At 50.9% G+C, this 20,976-nt stretch overlaps 1 protein-coding gene across 1 annotated transcript in view; it reads left to right on the forward strand.

The window, feature by feature from the left end:
- The window catches only part of RNF213 (ring finger protein 213), a 141,026-nt gene that overhangs the window by 82,504 nt on the left and 37,546 nt on the right, over window positions 1-20,976 (forward strand). The window contains exons 24-38 of the mRNA XM_066234648.1: window positions 862-1,079; window positions 2,357-2,497; window positions 2,618-2,782; window positions 3,622-4,783; window positions 5,952-6,145; window positions 6,366-6,521; window positions 8,058-11,666; window positions 13,202-13,338; window positions 14,516-14,611; window positions 15,889-16,007; window positions 16,769-16,876; window positions 17,370-17,515; window positions 17,862-18,009; window positions 18,149-18,287; window positions 20,675-20,866. Coding sequence (XP_066090745.1) covers window positions 862-1,079; window positions 2,357-2,497; window positions 2,618-2,782; window positions 3,622-4,783; window positions 5,952-6,145; window positions 6,366-6,521; window positions 8,058-11,666; window positions 13,202-13,338; window positions 14,516-14,611; window positions 15,889-16,007; window positions 16,769-16,876; window positions 17,370-17,515; window positions 17,862-18,009; window positions 18,149-18,287; window positions 20,675-20,866 — 6,730 coding nt within the window. The remainder of the gene's footprint in view (window positions 1-861; window positions 1,080-2,356; window positions 2,498-2,617; window positions 2,783-3,621; window positions 4,784-5,951; window positions 6,146-6,365; window positions 6,522-8,057; window positions 11,667-13,201; window positions 13,339-14,515; window positions 14,612-15,888; window positions 16,008-16,768; window positions 16,877-17,369; window positions 17,516-17,861; window positions 18,010-18,148; window positions 18,288-20,674; window positions 20,867-20,976) is intronic.

Genomic DNA, 20,976 nt, shown 5'->3' on the forward strand with positions numbered 1-20,976 from the left:
GAGAGACGGGGAAGGTGGACAGTGCCCGGAGTGGGCGGAGCAGTGGGGGCCTGACCATCCCAACTGCCATCCCAAGCCTTTTTGCCTGCAACTGGGAGCTCTGGTCCACATGGACACATCCTCTAGTTAGTAAGTATCCCAGAGAATTACCCCTGTTTCTTACAGTCTCTGTCGACATAGTATTGTTACCAAGCAAGGCAGGCTTGCTGCCCACCACACACAGGAACCACTACCATGGCACCAGCTTTTGGAAAAAGAAAGAGCTTTTACTGTGAGTTCAGCTGACAAGGAGACAGTGGCAGAGCTCACATCTGTCTCATCCAGGGTTTGGGTGGGAATTTAAGTGGTTTCCGCACCGAATCTTTCTGGACAGCAGACTGGTCACTCAGAAAGGGTTCTGGAGCTCAGATTCATGACGTGGCCCGTCCTCTGGTCCCGTATCGGGGAGCTGTTACGGGTCCACACATATCACTCGTGAGTAGGGTGAGCTTTGGCCCTGGGTCCTGTTAGAAAGAATCAGGACAGGACCAGTTTGAGCTGGTTCTGCGGTTCTAGTACTTACCAGCTGAACCCCTTTCTGTGTAAGTTTGTGATGTCGCGTAGATTGAGTGGAATCGGGCACAGGAAGCCTTGCACGGTGCCTGGATCCTGCTTCCAAGGGGACAGATATTGCTTAGTGGTATACAGAGAAGAGGCCAAAGGGAAGGTGCCCAGGTTCTTACTGAAAGCAGAAAAGTGGATAAAAACCCTCCACGTCCATTCAGTGTCCATTTCTAGCTTCACTGAGGACTACTGTCCACAGGTAGAGCCTCACATTGTTGTGGAGAGGCCCCATGCTCACCCGCCTCTTCTTGCCCCCAGGGATCAACGACCTAAAGGTGTTTGTGGACCTGGCATCCATCTCTGCAGGGGAGAATGACATTGATGTGGACCGCGTGGCCTGCTTCCACGATGCCATGCAGGGCTACACTTCTCTGCTCCACAAGTTAGACACAAGTGCGGGCTTCCATGAGTTCATGGTCCATCTGAAGGAACTGTGGAAGGCTCTGGAAAATGACCCAGACCTCCCCAGCAAACTGGTAAATCTTACTTTAGGCTCCCAAGCCTATGGGGTTCAATCAAGCATTGCTCAGCTGTACTAGGGGCACTGCTGTGCAAATCACACACCTGTGGGTGGGCATTCATGCAGATGTTGTTTGCAAACAGTTGAAAGTGATGTTTGCAAACAGTGCTGCCTGTATGGAAATGCTCTAGCTCTCATATGTTACAACATAGGATACAAAATTGCAAGTAAATAAGACTAAATTCTACTAGGTAAAACACATAGGGGAGAAAAAAGAGAAAGGAAACATATTAACATGTTACCAGTGTTTTTTCCAAATGGTGATTATTGTGACTTGATACTGTGTGCTTTCTGGTACTTTCTATATTTCCTACAATTGGGATCTATTTACTTTTTTAATTTTATTTTTTCCTTTTAAATGAGAGGAGGGGAGATAGTGAGACTGAGTCCCACATGGGCCTTGACTGGGATCTACCCAGCAACTGAGCTATTTTTAGTGCCTGAGGCTGATGTGCTCCAACAGAGCTATCCTCAGTGCCCGAGGCTGCACAGGAACCAATTGAGCTACTGACTGTGGGAGAGGGAGAGAGAGAAAGAGAGAGAGAGAGATTGAGGAGAGGGAAGAGGGGAGAAGCAGATGGTCGCTTCTCCTGTGTGCCGTTACCGGAAATCAAATCCGGGACGTCCATAAGCTGGGCTGATGCTCTATCCACTGAGCCAGCTGGTCAGGGCTGGATAGATTAACTTTCAGAAAAATCAAACATGTCCATTTATCAGAAAAAGTAAACACTTCCGATGATGAAGTGACCTATCTTCAGCGAGGTTTGAGTAGACCCGGGCTGGATGGGTCCTCGTGGGGAGCAGGGAGCAGTGGAGTGAGCAGCATTTTCTGTTCTGGAAGCTCATGTCCAAACAAAAGGCCTTTGTTGTAGTTTTTCCTTAATTCTGCTGGTCCAGACTTGGGGACCCCAAAAGGACATTTAGAATGGAAGAACCACAGCCCTGTTATTTCTGGTATTCCCCCGACCCCAGCTGGGAGACTGGCAGAGCAGTGCCGCCTTCTGGCCACCTGGTCCAAGTGTCCACAAGTACAGGTGGGAACAGTGCGACACAAGTGTTCTGAGAGAAGCAGCTGAAGCACATGGGCATGGGCAGCAGCTGAGGAAGCCTCCCTTGTAGGGTGACTTGCCCAGCCCGGCAAAGGGAGTCGGCATTTGCCCTCGAAGGCAGAGCTGGGAGGGGCTGCGTGAAGACAGAAAGAACACATCACTGTTTTCTCTCCTGTCCCAACAGCGTGACTCGGCCAGGAACTTGGAGTGGCTGAAAACGGTGAAGGAAAGTCATGGGTCTGTGGAACTCTCATCCCTGTCGCTGGCCACAGCCATCAACAGCAGGGGCACCTACGTGATCCAGGCGCCCGGTGATGGCCGGAAGGTGTGTGCTCACGTCCTGGGCACGGCTGGCCACAGCAGAGCTGACAGGCTGCTGGGAATTGGGGTAGAGAGGTTGTTTCTCCCTCTGAAAAATAACCTGTAAACGTGTCCTGTTTCTCAGATTTCCCCAGACACAGTTCTACATTTACGCCTCCCGGAGAGCCCCGGGGACCTCCAGCAGGTGCGAACATACTCCTTAGAGGAGCTGAAGGAGCTTTTGAATAAATTGATGCTTATGTCTGGCAAGAAAGACCACAACAGTGCTGAGGTGGAGCAGTTCTCCGAGGTGAGAATTCCGTTTCCCTCAAAGCTGTAGGGCAGGGCCAGGGCTGCTCAGTTTGGGCCACGGACCCCCTGCTGAGTGGCCTCAGGGCTATAAGGAAGGTTTGGGTTTGGATTTGATTACTAATCATTGATCTGCTCTGAGAGTCTGAGTCATGGGTCTGCAGCATGTGTGTCATCCAAAATCGTGACCCAAAGGGGACGCCTCATGGGCAAAAGGCACCCTGTTGAGAAAATACATCAGAAGGAACCCTGTTGAGAAAATATATCGGAACAGTCTCATTGTTTGTTACTAGATTTTCTACATTTTTTTTAAGTGAGAAGAGGGGAGATGGTAAGACAGACTTCTACATGTGCCCGACTGGGATCCACCCAGCAACCCTGTCTTGGGCTGATACTCGAATCAACCAGGCTATTTTTAGCTCCTGAGGCTGATGTGCTCAGACCAACTGAGCTATATCCTCAGTGCCTGGGTTGAGCCACTGGCTGTGAAAGGGGAAGAGAGAGAAAAGGAGGAGAACGAGGGGGAGAGAAGTGGATGGTTGCTTGTCTTGTTTGCCCTACCAGTAATCCAACCTGGGACATCTGTACACTGGGCTGATGCTCTATCCACTGAGCCATCTGGCTAGGGCCGCTAGATTTCCTTTCACACTCAATTGTTCTTTTTTTCCACGACCGCCTCTGTATTTACAATTTCCAGCCTTCCCTGGGAAGAGGGCCTGTGGCAGAGGAAGGTAGGCCTCTGTGGTCAGTCCCTGCCCTCCAGTGCTTAGGAGTCGAGGTCTGATTGTTCTCTCTGTGATCTGCTGGGTGACACCTGCCTCCTGCTTCCGTTCACAACAGGTGTTTTGCAACATGCAGAGGCTCACGCAGTCCTTTATAAACCTATACTGCACCGGGAACTTGCTGTTCCGGGCCTGGAAGGCCGAGGTGTACTGCTTCCCTCGGAAGGACATGTCTGTGCAGATGGACTTCAACCTGGGCCTGGGGCTGCTGGACACGCTAGCTGGGAGTGGGCCACTAGCCCCGCTGCTGGAGGCCATCTGCCGGCAGATGGAGCTCTTCTTGGAGCAGTGGGAGCGTTTCATGGCTCAGAAGCGAGCTCACCACTTCCACCTCAACTACTACACGGCCGAGCAGCTGGTGTACCTGAGCACAGAGCTTGTGCGGCAGCCACCCAGCGATGCTGCCCTCACCATGCTGTCCTTCATCAAACGTAACTGCACCCCTCAGGACGTCGTGGAGGCCTGCATGCGGTCTGAGAGCAGGGTGCCCGGACCCCTGCGGCAGACAACGGTGCAGGAGTTGCGGCTCATGCTCAGCTGTGGATCTAGCGTGGTGGACAAGCTCGGCATCATCATGAAACAGTCCCTGGTGTGTACGAGCGCCTTCCTGCCTCATTGCCTGGACTTGGAGGCCCTGGGCTGCTGCCTGGCACACCTGGCGAGGATGGGTGAGGCTCCTGTGATGCGGGAGCTTCCAAAAGGCCTGCGGGTCGGCCAGCTCAACCTCATCGTCTGTGGCCACTTGGAGGTGCTGCTGGCTGCCCTGGCCATTTACATGCAAAGCCCGAAGCAGCCGCTGCCTACCTATGATGAGGTGCTGCTGTGCAACCCGGGGACCACATTTGAGGAGGTGGCACTTCTCCTGCGCCGCTGCCTGAGCCTCGGCTCCCAGAGGCGCCGCATCTACAGTCTGCTGTATGCAGACCAGCTGAGTTACGAGGTGGCCTGCCAGACGGAGGCGCTCTTCCATAGCCTTTGCACGCGGCCTCACCGGGAGGACTACCAGCTCATCATGGTCTGTGACTATGAACGGGAGCACTGCCACCTCCCCTCTGTTTTCAGCCAGCACAAAGTCCCCATCATCCCCCAGGTGCCCCTTGAGGATGTCCAGACCTACCTGGCACATCATTTTCGGGTCCCCGAGTGGACCCCATTGGCCTCTGCCATGTTCAAGGACCAGATGTGTGTTGGAATCGTGGCCTCGGAGAGAGCGGGTGTTGGTAATGACAGCTGCTGGGGTGGACAGGTCCCCTGTGTCCCAGGAACCACCTGGTAGCTCTTCCTTATCCCACAGGGGTGGGAGGTGATTCAAATTAAGCCCTCACCCAAGAGGGGAAACTGAGTCTTAGGGAGACGTGGTTTATCTGAAGTTGCAAATCAGGGTCCAAACTGGAACGGGACCCTCTCCACCTTCCTTGTTTAAACAACCTCCGAAGTTTCCTCATTTTTTTTTAGAATTCCATTGGCTGCTTCAGGGTTGGTGTGGGTGGGTCATGAGAGCAAGAGGAGACATAACCCTGGACTCTTTTGTATTTCCTTCTTTTTTCAAGTGAGAGGAGAGGAGATAGACAGTGCACCCCAACAGGGATCTACCTGGCAACCCCCATCTGGGGCTGATGCTGTGCCCATCTGGGGCCATGCTCTCAACTGAGCTATTTTTAGTGCCTGAGGCCAAGGCTGCATGGAGCCATCCTCAGCGCCTGGGGCTAACTCGCTTAAACCAGTTGCACCATGGCTGCGGAAAAGGAAGAGAGAGAGAGAGAGAGAGAGAGAGAGAGAGAGAAGGGGAGGAGTGGAGAAACACATAATTGCTTCTTCTGTGTGCTCTGATTGGGAATCAAATCCTGGACTTCCACATGCTGGGCATATGCTCTACCACTGAGCCAAACAGCCAGGGCCACCTCTGTCTGTTGATCTTTGTCTCCCTTCAGTCCCCATTACCATTTTCATTCTAGTGACTGAATCCCCTTCACAGCACTGCCCCTTCCCTCCCCACAGCCTATGCATAGTGCATCACCGGCCCTAGGGAAACAGCATGGACACCTGTGTGTCTTTGATCCCCGGGTTACGCTTTGCATCAGTTTTGAATTTTGCACAGGACGAAGTGACTTGGGCTAAGTCTTTCTGGGCTCTCGGATCATTGGACTGCAGCCCTGGCACCTAATGTTCTTATCTTTTTTTTTTTTTAATTATTTTATTTATTCATTTTTAGAGAGGAGAGAGAGACAGAGAGAGAGAAGGGGGAGGAGCTGGATGCATCAACTCCCATATGTGCCTTGACCAGGCAAGCCCAGGGTTTCGAACTGGCAACCTCAGCATTTCCAGGTCGACGCTTTATCCACTGCGCCACCACAGGTCAGGCCTAATGTTCTTATCTTAATGTTGCAGGAAAGTCTCTCTATGTGAAGCGATTGCACGAGACTCTGAAAATGAAGTTTAGTAGGAAACAAGTGCCTCTAAAAATTATTCGATTGATCGACGCCCAGGTGGATGAGAATCAAGTGCTGGGCTCCCTGCTCCCCTTCCTGGATGCCCAGCATCAGACGACACCCGTGATTTTCCACTTTGATGTGACCTCCTCAGTAAGTGCCAGGGACTCCAACTGAGTGGCCCTGTCAGGAAACAAGTGATGCTGAGCCCTGTCCCGCTCCACCCCCCTGCATAAAGAATTTCTTTACCATGTATAGATATTCAGTCTTGCGTATCAAAGAACAGAATAAGAAGGTCCTTGAAGGGGGTGGGTTGGGGAAATTGATCTTCTTGTGTATGAATACTGACAGACCCACGTGCTTCTGTCTCAAGGTGCAGACTGGAATCTGGGCGTTTCTTTTCAAACTCCTCATTCTACAGTACTTGATGGACATAAATGGGAAAATGTGGCTGCGGAACCCGTGCCATTTATATGTCATAGAGATCCTGGAAAGACGTTCTGCACTGCCTCTGAGGTCTTCCAAACTGGTGCGCTTCCCAGGGCCCCGTCATGGCATGTCATGGTGGAGTGGGTCCTTCCTACGGGCTTGTCACCCCCTACTTGTGCCTTAGCAAAGCAGCCAAGTGTGATGTTAGTAAAGAAAGATTAATCTTTAAACTTTTTAAAAGTTTTTTTTAATTTATTGGGGTTTTTTTAGAAAGAAGAAAGGAGGGGGGGAACATTTGTTTGTGGTTCCACTTATTTATGCATTCATTGATTAATTCTTGTATGTGCCCTAACTGGGGATCAAACCTACAACCTTGGTATACAGGAAGGATGCTTTAACCAACTGAGCTATCCTGCCAGGGTCTAACCCTGTTTTTTATTTTATTTTTTAATGCCTGGAATAAAAATAGTTTTATTAGTTAGCAGCATCTTAAGTTTATTGTGAGTCACAGCTGATGCCGAGTCTCATGGGGTAGATATCAGCTGTGCTGAGGGCGGTAAGTTCCTGCGCTGAGAATTACTGTCTTCCTTAATGCAGCTGGGATGGGAAGGAGACTTCTGGCATATAAATTTCTTGACAAAAGGGAGTTTCACACACCCACACACACACAGACACACACACACACACATACATGATGTAGAGCAGTGGTAGTCAACCTGGCCCCTACCGCCCACTAGTGGGCATTCCAGCTTTCATGGTGGGCGGTAGCGGAGCAACCAAAGTATAAATAAAAAGACAGATTTAACTATAATAAGTTGTTTTATAAAGATTTATTCTGCCAAACTTAGCAAAAATCCGACACAAAGTACTTGGTAAGTAATTATTATTATATGCTTTAACTTGCTGTAACTCTGCTTTATAAATTTTATAGAGTAAAGTTACTTCCCTACTTTATAAATCACCATTACCGTGGAACCGGTGGGCGGTTAGAAGATTTTACTACTAACAGAGATACAAAGTGGGCAGTAGGTATAAAAAGGTTGACTACCCCTGATGTAGAGATTTAGTTTCAGGAGCTCGGGTGGAAAAGATTTCCTGATGGGGAACGCAGCTCTCACAGTGCCCGAGTTTGCAAATAATCACAGAAAGGGGTTTACAGAAATGGCTTTGCAAAAAGTGTTTTTAGAAGGTCTGTCCAATACAGACTATGTGGAGGGTTCAAACACAAAAGCAGTTTTTAAAAAAAATTTAGTCATGTCTCTGGCCTGTTGGCTCAGTAGAGAGAGCGTTGGCCCATTGTGTGGATGTCCTGGGTTCGATCCCCGGTCAGAGCATAAATGAGAAGCAACCATCTGCTTCTCCCTGCCTCCTTCTTCCCCTTCTGTCTGTCTTCCCTCCAGTAGCCAGTGGCTCAATTGGTTCAAGTGTCGGCCCTGGGCACTTAGGGTAGCTTGGTTGGTCTGGGGCATCAGCCTCAGGTACTAAAAATAGCTCCGTTGAATAGAGCATTTGCCCCAGACAGGGGTAGCTGGATGGATCCCAGTCAAGGCTCATGTGGGAATCTGTCTTGTCTCCCTTCCTCTCACTTAAGAAAAAAATTCAATCATAACCATTTTATTTCTATCTTCCTTTCCAGAAGTCAAATGCCCCCCACTTCAGTTTTCTTGACATCTTCCCAAAAGTCACCTGCAGGCCTCCCAAGGAAGTGTTAGACATGCAGTTAAATCCTCAGTGGAACCAGGAAGAGCCAGGAATGGATCCAACAGAGTTCTGCAGCGAGACTTTCCAAAGGCCTTTCCAATATTTACAACGGTTCTATCAGAAACAAAACCTGGACATGTTCCAGTACGAGGAAGGCGTGGTTGAGGGCACACCTGCGGAGTGCCTGCAGCACCTCCTGTTTTACTGCGGAGTGATAAACCCGTCCTGGTCGGAGCTCTGGAACTTTGCTCGGTTCCTCAACTACCAGCTCAGAGACTGTGAATCCTCTCTCTTCTGCAACCCAAGAATCGTTGGGGACACTCTGAGGGGCTTCAAGAACTTTGTGGTCACCTTCATGATTGTTATGGCGAGAGATTTTGCCACACCCACCCTCCACACATCTGACCAAAGCCCAGGGAAGCACATTTTCACAATGGACGGGGTCAAGGAGGAAGACATAGCCCCTTTCTCCCTCCGAAGGAAGTGGGAGTCAGAGCCCCACCCATACGTGTTCTTCAACAGTGACCACACGTCCATGACGTTTATAGGGTTCCACCTGCAGCCCAACGAGAAGGGCATGGTCGACGCCATTGACCGCTTGAGTAAGAAGGTGATCAAAAAAGATGTCATGACGATGGATCTGTACCAGGGGCTGTTGCTTCAGAGGGTGCCCTTCAATGTTGACTTTGATGAGTTGCCCAGGCATGAGAAACTGGAACGGCTCTGCCTGACTCTAGGGATCCAGTGGCCCATTGACCCTGACGATACTTATGAGCTCACTACGGACAATATGCTCAAAATCCTCGCCATTGAGATGCGTTTCCGGTGTGGGATCCCCGTGATCATCATGGGAGAGACCGGCTGTGGGAAAACCAGGCTCATCAAATTCCTTAGTGACCTGCGGCGTGGGTGTGCCGACGCTGAAACCGTGAAGCTGGTCAAGGTCCATGGAGGGACAAGTGCAAACATGATCTATGACAAAGTCAAGGAGGCGGAAGTCCTTGCCCTCGCCAACACAAATGAGTACCAGCTGGACACTGTCCTATTCTTCGATGAAGCCAACACCACAGAAGCCATCAGCTGTATCAAAGAAGTTCTGTGTGACCACACGGTGGACGGCTGGCTGCTAGCTGAGGACTCCGGCTTGCATATCATTGCGGCCTGTAACCCCTACCGTAAACACTCCCAGGAGATGATCTCCCGCTTGGAGGCAGCTGGTTTGGGCTACAGAGTGAGTGCAGAGGAGACTGTAGACAGGCTGGGCTCCATCCCCTTGAGGCAGCTGGTATACCGAGTCCATGCTCTGCCTCCAAGCCTGATCCCTCTGGTGTGGGACTTTGGGCAACTGAGTGACACCACAGAAAAGCTATACATCCAGCAAATAATCCAGAGACTGGTGGATGCCACCCAGATAGGTCAGGATGAGACGCGTGTGATCACTGACGTGCTCTCCGCCTCCCAGCGCTTCATGAGGAAGAGAGAGGATGAGTGCAGCTTCGTCAGCCTCAGGGATGTGGAGCGCTGCATGAAGGTCTTCAGGTGGTTTTATGACCACAGCAAGATGCTCTTGTCAAAGCTGAATACCTCCCTCTGTGTGTCTGACACCAGCAGAAATGACTTTGAGAGAGACCCTGTCCTCTGGTCGCTGGTGCTGGCCATCGGGGTGTGTTATCACGCCTCTTTACAGAAACAAGACTTGTATCGGAAAGCCGTTTGCCGGTTTCTACCACAACCATACAGCGATAGCAAGGCTGTGCTGGACGAGATAATGCGGACGCAGGACCTCTTTCTGGATGGTGTAGCTCTAAGGAAAACCATCGCCAAGAACTTGGCATTAAAGGAGAATGTCTTCATGATGGTAATCTGCATTGAGCTTAAGATCCCTCTCTTCCTGGTAGGAAAGCCCGGCAGCTCCAAGTCTCTCGCCAAGACCATTGTGGCGGATGCCATGCAAGGCCAGGCCGCCCACTCAGACCTCTTCCGGAGCCTGAAGCAGGTCCACCTTGTGTCATTCCAGTGCAGCCCACACTCCACCCCACAAGGCATCATTGGCACCTTCAGGCAGTGTGCCCGTTTCCAACAGGGCAAGGACCTGCAGCAGTATGTCTCCGTGGTGGTGTTAGATGAGGTCGGACTGGCCGAAGACTCGCCCAAAATGCCCCTCAAGGCTTTGCACCCGCTGCTGGAAGACGGTTGCATTGAAGATGATGACCCTGCTCCCCACAAAAAAGTCGGCTTTATTGGTATTTCCAACTGGGCTCTGGACCCAGCCAAGATGAACCGGGGTATTTTTGTGTCACGTGGCAGCCCCAATAAGAAAGAGCTCATAGAGAGCGCCAGGGGGATCTGCTCTTCAGAGCCCCTTATTCAAGAAAGAATCCAAGGATACTTCCCGTCCTTTGCCAAAGCCTACGAAACAGTCTGCAAGAAGCAAGACAAGGAATTCTTTGGGCTTCGTGACTACTACAGCCTCATCAAAATGGTCTTTGCCTCCGCAAAAGCTTCTAACAAGAAGCCTTCCCCACAAGCTATCAGCCAGGCCATCCTTCGGAATTTCAGCGGCAAAGATGACATCCATGCTCTGGATATATTCACAGCCAGCTTACCCGAGGCTAAGCTCTCAGAGAAAGTCAGCACTATGCAGCTGATCAGGGACAACGTGTATGGTGACCTGAAGGTGTCGGGCAGGGAGCCGGAAGACTCTGAGTCCCGCTACTTGCTCGTGCTGACCAGAAACTACGTGGCCCTGCAGATCCTGCAGCGGACCCTCTTCCATGGGAACCAGCAGCCAGAGATCATTTTTGGGTCCAGTTTCCCCAGGGACCAAGAGTACACCCAGATCTGCAGAAACATCAACCGGGTGAAGATCTGCATGGAGACTGGCAAGATGGTGGTGCTCCTCAACCTGCAGAACCTCTACGAGAGCCTCTACGATGCCCTCAACCAGTACTATGTCTACCTTGGGGGCCAGAAGTACGTGGACCTCGGCCTGGGGACCCATCGGGTCAAATGTCGGGTTCACCCAGACTTCCGCTTGATAGTCATTGAAGAGAAAGATGTTGTCTACAAACACTTCCCCATCCCCCTCATTAACCGGCTGGAGAAGCACTATTTGGACATCAACACCGTTTTGGAGAAATGGCAGAAGAACATCGTGGAGGAGCTCCAGGGCTGGGTGAAGAAGTTCATCTGTGTCAAAGAAGAGCTATTCCAAGCCAGACACAGCTACAGCCCTTCTGACGTCTTCATTGGCTACCACTCGGACACTTGTGCCTCTGTGGTGCTTCAGGTCATAGAGAGGCTTGGTCCTGGGACCTCAACCCATGAGCGTTACCAGAAGGTGCTTGAGGACGCCAAGTTGGTGCTGCTGAACTGCGCCACGCCTGATGCCATGGTCCGGCTCGGCTCTTCCTCCCTGGGCGTCTTTGCCGCACAGTCCCTGTTGCAAGAATACTACTATAGGCAGCAGCATGACTCCTTTGCAGACTTCCTTCTGGCTCACCTCCGCACACCGAATCCGGAGCACCATGTTGTCTTCACAGAGGTGATGATCTTCCTATGGTTTTACCCTCAGAATCCTTGATCCTTAGTGTCAAAGATTCAAGATTCTTTTCCAGTCAGTGTCTAGATATCGTAAAGGGACATGTTGAGACTTTTGCTTCCTTTTCATGTTAAGTGTGAGGAGACCCATAATTTATAAAAGTGCAGTTTGTGTGCCTGTTGCTGTGCAGAGCTCTGGGCTGACAGTAACAGTCAACAGTGTTTACGTCAACAGGTGAAGTATCATGTTCAATCACAGTACTCAGGGTACTGGGGACAAGAAAATGCATTGGCACAGTTCTTGTCCTTGGCCAGCATAGAGTATAATGTGGAAAGACAGACTCACAAACCTGAGCCGTTGATATCATTCCATGATGCTCTCCCCAGGCAAGGAGGGGCAGTGCAGGACAGGCTGTGAAGTCAGATGGATCTTCTTTAAGAGCTGACCCCCTAAACAGCTTGTGAAATATGGCTGAGGACAGTACTACAGGCAGAGGGCCTTGGGTGAAGGTGTGAAGCGGTACAGCCTGTGCAGGAGACTAGGCATTGATCACTGATGGAGCTTAACGTTCCAGGCCGAGTGCTGAGAGGGAAGGTTGACATACCGTTGGAGAAGCTGCATGGAGGGCCCATACAGCGGCCCCGAGGAGCTTGGTGGGTCCTGCACAGAGAGGAGTTCTGGAGAAATATGTGTTGAGATACAGGAGGAAAGTCTGATAAGAAACTATCCTAGAAAAGATGCACCAGTAGGGAGACTGCTGCAGGCGTTCAGAGTCGATGGCGGATGGGTGTGACCAGGAAATGGGAAGGAATGCGCTGGCTGGTTCTGAATAAGGTCCACAGGAGGTGGAGGAGTCCGGGGGTGACTCCCTGGCTTCTTCCTCAGATGGCCAGAGGTTTGGTTAACCACAGTAGAGAATCCTGGAACAAGCAGCAAGTCTGGGGGTCACTGGTAAACTCTCTCTGGTGCTCCTCTAACACCCAGGCAGACGTGTCTGTCATGCAGCTGTATGTAGAAATTGGAAGGTCTGTGGTAAGGCAGCCTGGAGATGGGAACCTGGCAGCTGTGGGATCAGCATGCCCATAAGGAGTGTTTTGCTTACACTATGTGGTATGACCCAGTGGTAGAGAATTGGCAGCCACAGAAAGGAAGGGGCATCATTGGCTAACTCCATCTGAGAGTATGAAGCAAGATTGCCAGGGAAGAAGTGACATTTGTGTTGAGCCCTTAAGGGAATTGCCAGAATTTCCAGTAGAGACCGAAGCAGGAAGAGGCATTGGTGTCTGGGAAGGGCACCCCACCTTAGGGACGGGGTGTCTTCTCTCCACTGCCCTTTGATTATTGGTTGTTTCCCTCAGCACTGCCTCATTTTTTTAAAACTCTGGGTTGGGTTGATTTTCTGTCTATGTGCCAGCTGCCCCATGCTGTGCCCATAGAAAGTATTTGCTAACCATCCTCATGTTCCTGGGATCTCAACTTAGGGGATGTGCTAATAATTTTGAATTCTAGTGAATAATTTGCATTCCCTGACTTTGCAGATTACTACTTTCTCCAGACTGCTCACCAGTCGTGACTGTGAGAATTTAGAGTCAAAAGTTAATGGCAGGGCCCTGAAACCCACGATCCTGTCACTGCAACAGTTTGACACAGAGCACTCATTCCTCAGAGAAATCCGGTGAGGTCCCTTGCCTTTCCTCCCTCTGGGCTTCATCCTCAGTCCTGGCTGTGTCGTATGTGGTTTGTGTGGCTGTTGTGACCGCTGGTGCTTGTCACCAGCGTCGGTTAGTGAATGTGAGAACTTGTAACTGTGAAAAGGACAGCTGCGGAAGTCTCTTGTGTCCTTGTCATTGCTGTTATCTTCTGCGTGAACATTCTTCTCTGGCCCTTGGTCCTTGTATCTCTTGAGGAAGCATTTATTGGGGTTTGTTCTTTCTCCACTGTAGGGAAAGGATACTCACCTTGTAGAGGAGAATCTCATCTGTACAGCTTTTCTGTCTGCTGCCCTTATAGTTCCCATCACTCAGAGTCAGGAGGTCATTGGCACAACTTTTTTTATTATTAAGTAGAAGCAGGGAGGCAAAGAGACAGACTCCCTCATGTGCCCTGACTGGGATCCACCCAGTAAGCCCCTTACCAAGTGATGCTCTGCTGCTCGGCAACCGAGCTGTTTTTAACTCCTGAGGCAAGGCCATGGAACCATCCTCAGTGCCTGGGGCCAACTTGCTTGAACCAATTGAGCCATGGCAGCAGGAAGGGAAGAGAGAGAGAAGTGGAAGGGGTGGGGGTGGAGAAGCAGATGGGTGCTTCTCCTGTGTGCCCTGACCGGGAATCAAATCCAGGACTTTCACACACCAGGCCAGTGCTCTACTGCTGAGCCAACTGGCCAGAGCCATCATCCACTTTTCTTTTTTCTTTTTCTTTTTTTTGTATTTTTTCAAAGTGAAAAGCAAGGGGGAGGCAGACAAACAGACTCCCACATGTGTCTGACCAGGATCCACCCGGCATGCTCACCAGGAGGTGATGCTCAGCCCCTGTGGGGCGTTGCTACACTGCAGTCGGAGTCATTCTAGCACCTGAGGCAGAGGCCATGGAGCCATCCTCAGCGCCCAGGCCAACTTTGTTCCAGTGGAGCCTTGGCTGCCGGAGGGGAAGAGAGAGATAGAGAGAAAGGAGAGTGGAAAGGGTGGAGAAGTAGATGGGTGCTTCTTCTGTGTGCCCTGGCTGAGAATTGAACCCAGGACTCCACACGCTGGGTCGACACTCTACCACTGAGCGAACAGGCCAGGGCCACATCACCCACTTTTTTAAGACTGGTGAACTCACTTGCATAATTTCCCTTTTTTTCCCCCTAGAAACTGCTTGACTAACACAGCCTCATGTACAATCCTCATCATTCAAACAGATTTTGAAGATGGGGTTCACAGTGCTCAGCTCGTTGCATCGGCTAAGTATGTTTCTGTTATTTTTCTCAGCAATCACGTATAGGAAACCCAAAATTTATTTGGGACCGTCTAAAGAATTGCTTTCCTGAGAACAGTATGGTATCCCAGTAGACATAGAAATAAAAGTAAAACCAATTCTCTCTTTTTGTTTTCCCGGTTGTGGACTAGAGAAACTGAACAAGGAGAAGCAAAAAGAGAAGGAAAAAAAGGCTAATCACAATACGGAAATGGTGGAGTGATGCAAGCTGTGTAAATAATAGAACATTAGTGGGATTTTTTTTTTTTTTTTCATTTTTCTGAAGCTGGAAACGGGGAGGCAGTCAGACTCCCGCATGCGCCCGACCGGGATCCACCCGGCATGCCCACCAGGGGGCGATTCTTTGCCCCTCTGGGGCATTGCTCTGTTGTATCCAGAGCTATTCTAGCACCTGAGGCAGAGGCCACAGAGCCATCCCCAGCGCCCGGGCCATCTTTGCTCCAATGGAGCCTCGGCTGCGGGAGGGGAGAGAGAGACAGAGAGGAAGGAGAGGGGGGGCGGTGGAGAAGCAAATGGGCGCCTCTCCTGTGTGCCCTGGCCGGGAATCGAACCCGGGACTCCTGCATGCCAGGCCGACGCTCTACTGCTGAGCCAACCAGCCAGGGCCCATTAGTGGGATTTTTAAAAAAGGGGGTATCCTTGACACTTAGGCTTGCAGACATGTTTCAGTACTTAAAACTAGTTTTAAATTATTCCATTTGAACTTGTGGCAAGGTCAAGGACAGTAACAGGCTGTAAATGATTTTATTTGCATTTGTTGGATTTTTATAGTGTTTGTAGGGAAACATGGTACTTTCAGAGTTGTGTCCCCTATTACTCAAAGTCAGTGATTTCTGGACCTTTGAAAGCATTGGAAGCCATATGTCTTGCCCTGGTTATCTGTTCTCAGAGCCAGAGCCCTGTTGCTTACAGTATAAAGTTTTGCTAGACTTGCCTTTGGTGGGATTAGGGCAGCACATCTAGATCCCAGGTTAGGGGTTCCAGTTGGTAAGAAATTCCTTTTTAAAGCAGGAGGACACAGGAATGGGAGTGGGCAGGAATAGGCTAGAACATGCCCTCATTCTCTCATAAGAGGGGTAATCACGAGGGTCTGATATATATATTGAAAACTGGAAAAAAAATAAGGTGAGACCATAAGCTTGGACAGGCCAGCTTTGAGGACAGACACCCATCAGCCATGCCACAGCTGTGGTTTTGTTTATTTGCTTTGATTTGTTTTGGGTTTACGTGTTTGTTTTAAAAACAGGTATTCCGTTATAAATGAAATCAACAAGGTACAAGGGAATAAGGACTGCATCTTTGTCTATTTCATCACAAAACTGTCCCGGATGGGAAGTGGAACATCCTACGTGGGATTCCACGGAGGTGAGAGAAAGATACTACTGACTGTGGTTATGTGTCTAACACTTCAGTTGTGTCTAATTTGGTCCTGGGGTGTACAAGTCTGAAATTAGAAAATTAATGTCAATCTCAATAGTCTTTGGTCCAGATGCAATTAGATTTGTTACCACTGATTACCGGGGGGAAAAATCCCTTATCTTTGGACTTGCAGCTTCCACGTGTAGCATTTCCTTTATTACCTGATGAACACGCACGCGGCCTCTCTGGTTCCTCACCTTCATTATATGGGTAATGCTGAGAGGGCATTTCCGACTCACCTGTCATGGACACACTGATATGTTGTGCCTGTTTTGGGGTGGGGGACATGCTATCTTAAATCAGTCTCCCTCTCTCCTTCCCCCTCCCTCCCTATCTCCTAAGGAATGGCTCACCAAATATTTGTCATGTAAGAAAGTTGGCATTCTAGAAATAGACAAATAGCAGTTTACTTTAATAGTTCCCTAGGTGATGGAGGGCAGCCCTGCCAGTGCCCCCCGGCCCTGTACCAACTGTGCTAGGGCAGGTAGGATACCACCTACGTAGAAGACCACAGCCCTTCTTTGGGGGGCCTGGACCAGGTGTTTATTTCAGGCTCACACAGATTGCAGTGTTGGGCTATTGAGACACAGCATGTGTCAGACTGTCACTCAGCAGAGGGGGTCAGCACCAAGATGTGGTGCCTCCTGCTCTGACAGATGAGTAAACCGGAAAAGATGCCAGGAGGCTAGGGGCTTTGCTCTTTACAGGGCTGTGGCACTCCGTACACATCGACGACCTCCAGAAGTCCACAGTCATGGTTTCTGACGTGACGAAGCTACAAAATGTGACCATCAGCCAGCTGTTTGAGCCAGACGGTGGGTCTGTGTGTATGTCTTGGGGAAAATCTCTGGGGATGCGGGAGGGAGGCCACGTGGTCAGGCAGTGTCGGGAGTGCTGCAGTGTGCTGTGAGAACAGGGCCCCCATGCTTCCATTGCCAGAGTCCTTGATCCTGCCTCTCAGCGGCAGCTGGCATGGCTCCCAGGCATCCCTACTGCTTTCCCAGGCCATGCAGGAGGCACTATTTCCACTGGGAAAAGTTGTCTGTGGGTGCAGAGGGCTACAGAAATGCTACCTGTGGCATATGTCACCTTCTCTTCCTGTATCATCGGCCCTTGGAGCCTTGCTTGGAAGTGAGGGGTCCCTTCTGAGGACACCTGAGGGGCAGACTGGAGGTTCTGCATGTCCCAGGCCTCTCCTTGGGGACCCTGCTGGAGCCAGGGCCCATGGAACGGCTGCCAGCCGGTACCCTGCATGCAGTTCAGGGTCGTCTTCTGGGCAGTAGGTTGATCATGTTGCTTTTCTTGTAGCCGAGACGGAACACAGGGCTGGAGACAGCCATGAGGAGGTGATGGAAACAGAGACTGGTGAACCGAGGGCCGAGACCCATGTGGACATGGAACCAGACAGCTCTGAGGTAGTGGAGAGCAAGACCTCTGAGCCCAGGAGAAGCCATGTGAGTTCAGCTCCCTTGTTCCTGGGGCCTCCCCAGAGCTGCTGGTCAGCCTCCGGCGCTCCACACCTGCCCCCAGAGAAGCTGAGGACTAGACGGGCTGACCCGGGCTAACCTGGCACCATTTTCCTGCATGCTGCAGAAGAATTACCAGGAGGGGGGGCGCATGTGGGCTTTTCGTGCCATCTCCTGCATGGGTTCGCTCTGTCCCTTGAGCCCCAGCTGAGTCCTGAGCACGTGCAGTAGTTCTAAGGGAAGCCAGGCAGGTGGGTGGGCGTGGGGGGACCTGTTTCCAGCTGGGCCTCCCCCACGCTTGGGTGGCTGACAGGAGCCTGCCTGTGTCTGGCAGACAGCAGCCCTGGACACTGACAGCCTGCTGCGGAGCTCCATCCAGAGTGCAGTGGGCCTGCTCCGCGACCTGGGCACGCCCAGGCAGCGGAATGTGCGGCGGGTGGAGATACTGCTCAGCCTCCTCAGCGAGGACTGGGAGCCCGGAGGTGAGTGCTGGGGACCCCAGCAGGGCCTGGCCTCGGCTGGAGACCTGGCCAGGCTCCAGGTGGCCCGGGCTGCACCCCTGGACCTCAGCAGGGGCGTGGCATGTGGCAATGTTGGTGTGTCCCCTCTGCTGTGTTGCAGTTGCTTTCTTGTGGGTCACCAAGATGCGCCTCCACGACCTCTTAACACAGCAGGAGCAAAGCTGCATGTCACACAGGAAGGAGTGGGTGGTGCAGGAAGCCTCCAACCCCGATGCCCTCCAGGAGGCGGGCACGTTCAGGTACCTGATGAAAGCCACCAGGAGGGGCCTACAAAACAGTGGGGTGACTGACAGGCAGCCTGTGCAAGGTCAGAGCTCTCGAGTTTCTTTCTCTCAGCTATTCAAAGTGGTCTTCACCCAGGAAAAGTCCAAGATGGTCTGGATGGGGGTTCTATATGGGGGCTTGCAGACTCTTTTCTCTACTTGTGTGTGTGTTTAAATCTGTTCTTGGAGGATGTAGCCGTTCGCCAGCATGTAACAAACCATAGAAACAGATTTTGTTTGAGGTTGTTAAATTAAAAAGGTGGGGGAAAAAAAGAGTGAAAAAAAAATTAAAAAGGTGAGGAATTACTTCTCCAGACCTCCTACTTGAAGTTATTCTATAACTATAAGAACAAGCTCCTGGAGAATTCACTTATTGCCGGTGGTCCTTTTTCTCTAAAACCACCATGATGACCAGTGTGGCCCAGGAAGGAGGGGCCGGTCTGAATCCCAGGTGGAAAATGCTGTCCATGCCTGAGCGGCAGGATTGCGTAGACTTTCTTTGGGACTCTGGCCTCAGCTCTCTCGTCTCTGAATGAAGGTTTTTCTCATCCTTTGGCCCCTCTGGGTCCAGTGGCCCAGGCTCTGCTGGACTTTGCTCTGGGTGTACGAGTAGGCGGGACTGGAACACAACCGGGTGGGGGCTCATCAATGGGGTTTTATTACTGTAGGGGTCTCTGCTTCTTCTCCACCCCTCCAATTATCCTTAATTTCTTTCCTAATTCTACTTCCTGAGTCAGGAATTTTATAAGATACAAACCTTAGAAGGATTTCTGTGCCCCTTGGCTGTGCCAGTGTACTTCATCAAATATTTTATTTTACATAAATACTTCTTAAAGTCTGTGTCGTCAGAGGCCCCCTTTACACACCGCTTTTGTTGCTCAACCTCCTCATTTGCCGGGTGTTCAGAGGGGTCAGGCGTCCCACCCATCACAGCTCTGCCACTTGCTGTAGCCCCAGAACTGACCCATCTCACCTGTTGGTCGGGGACAGGGCAGAACTGCACACTGGTGTCAGGTGTCAGGAGGCAAGTAGAGCTCTGGGGCAGCCAGTCCATGACCGCAGCCTTGGGATCGAATGTTCACCATCCGTGTATTTTGGACCACAGTCCTTTGCCCTCTTGGGATTAAACAGTCCAAACCCTGGTACTCTTCACACTCAGGATTTTCCAATACCCGGAGCCCAGAGTCTGCAAGCTTGTCCTGGAGTGACTTCCCTGTCTCTCCCTGTAGCCAGTGCTTCCCTTTCCCTTTTGTAGTCTCCGCACTCTTTCTACTTAGGCATTTTTCTCCCTCCAATCAAGTGACCTCTTGGGTCATTGTCATGCTTTGTTTCTTCAGTAGATGGGTTTGAATTCTCTCCAGGTCTCTACATACAATAGACCTAAGAAACTGAAGTGGGTATTTTCTTCTGTTGAAAATAAAGCCTGCATTTTTCTCCCTAGTATTAACTAGCAAGAGATGCCTCATTGTTTTTTGTTCGTTTTGTTTTGTTTTGTTTTATATTAAGTGAGAGGAGAAGAGGCAGAGACAGACTCCTGCTAGCAGCCAGACCAGGATCCATCTGGCAAGCCCACTAGGGGGGCGATGCTTCGATGCTCAGCAGCTGAGCTCCTCTTACCACCTGAGGTGGAGGCCATGGAGCCATCCTCAGCTTCCAGGGCCAACTTGCTCCAATCGAGCCATGGCTGCAGGAAAGGAAGAGAAAGAGAAAGAAGTGAGAGGAGGAGGGGTGGAGAAGCAGGTGTTCACTTCTCCTATGTACCCTGACTGGGAATCTAACCTGGGACTTCCATACACTGGGCCAATGCTCTACCACTGAGCCAACTGGCCAAGGTCTCATGTTTTGTTTTGTTTTGTTTTGTTTGGGTTTTTAGGTGAGAGGAGGGGAGATAGTGAGGTAGACTCCCACATGTGCCCCAACTGGAATCCACCCGGCAAACCCATCTGGGACTGATGCTTTAGTACTCAGCTATTTTTAGTACTCGAGGCTGACATGCTTGGACCAACTGAGCTATTCTCAGTGCCCAGGGCCATGCTCGAACCAGTTGAGCCACTGGCTGTGGGAGGGGAAGAAGGAGGGAAGGGAGAGAAGAAAGGGGGGTGAAGCAGATGATTGCTTCTCCTGTGTGCTCTGACTGGGAATTGAACCTGGGACGTCCATACACTGGGCCGTCTCATATTTTACCACAAGAGTTTTTTAAATGAATTGTAGCTTATTATATACAAACTTAATTATAGTGACAGTGTAATGCAATTAACAGAAACAATCACGTTTATATATATCACTACTCAGGTCTAGTGTACAAAACCCCCAGTGACAAAAGCTCACTCTGGACTAACCACATGCTGTCTCCCTCACTGCAGGCACACCCTCTGGAGGCGCGTCCAGGGCGCAGTGACCCCTCTCCTGGCGAGCATAGTGTCTGTCATCGACAGAGATGGCAACCTAGAGCTCTTGGCCACGCCTGACACTCCATCCTGGGCCAGAGACCTTTGGATGTTTATTTTCAGGGACATTAAGCTTCTGAACATTCCTGTTGTGGTGAGCGATACCAGGTGAGTAGAGGACTTCCTGCCTGTGGTGAGGAGGCACCCAGCACTGTGGCAGTCGGAGTCTGCTCTTCCACGTGTCCAGTAGCACACAGGGCCCTGACTGGAGAGTCACA

This window comes from Saccopteryx bilineata, chromosome 6 (genome assembly GCF_036850765.1).
Source record: "Saccopteryx bilineata isolate mSacBil1 chromosome 6, mSacBil1_pri_phased_curated, whole genome shotgun sequence".
NCBI classification, from domain to species: Eukaryota; Metazoa; Chordata; class Mammalia; order Chiroptera; family Emballonuridae; genus Saccopteryx; species Saccopteryx bilineata.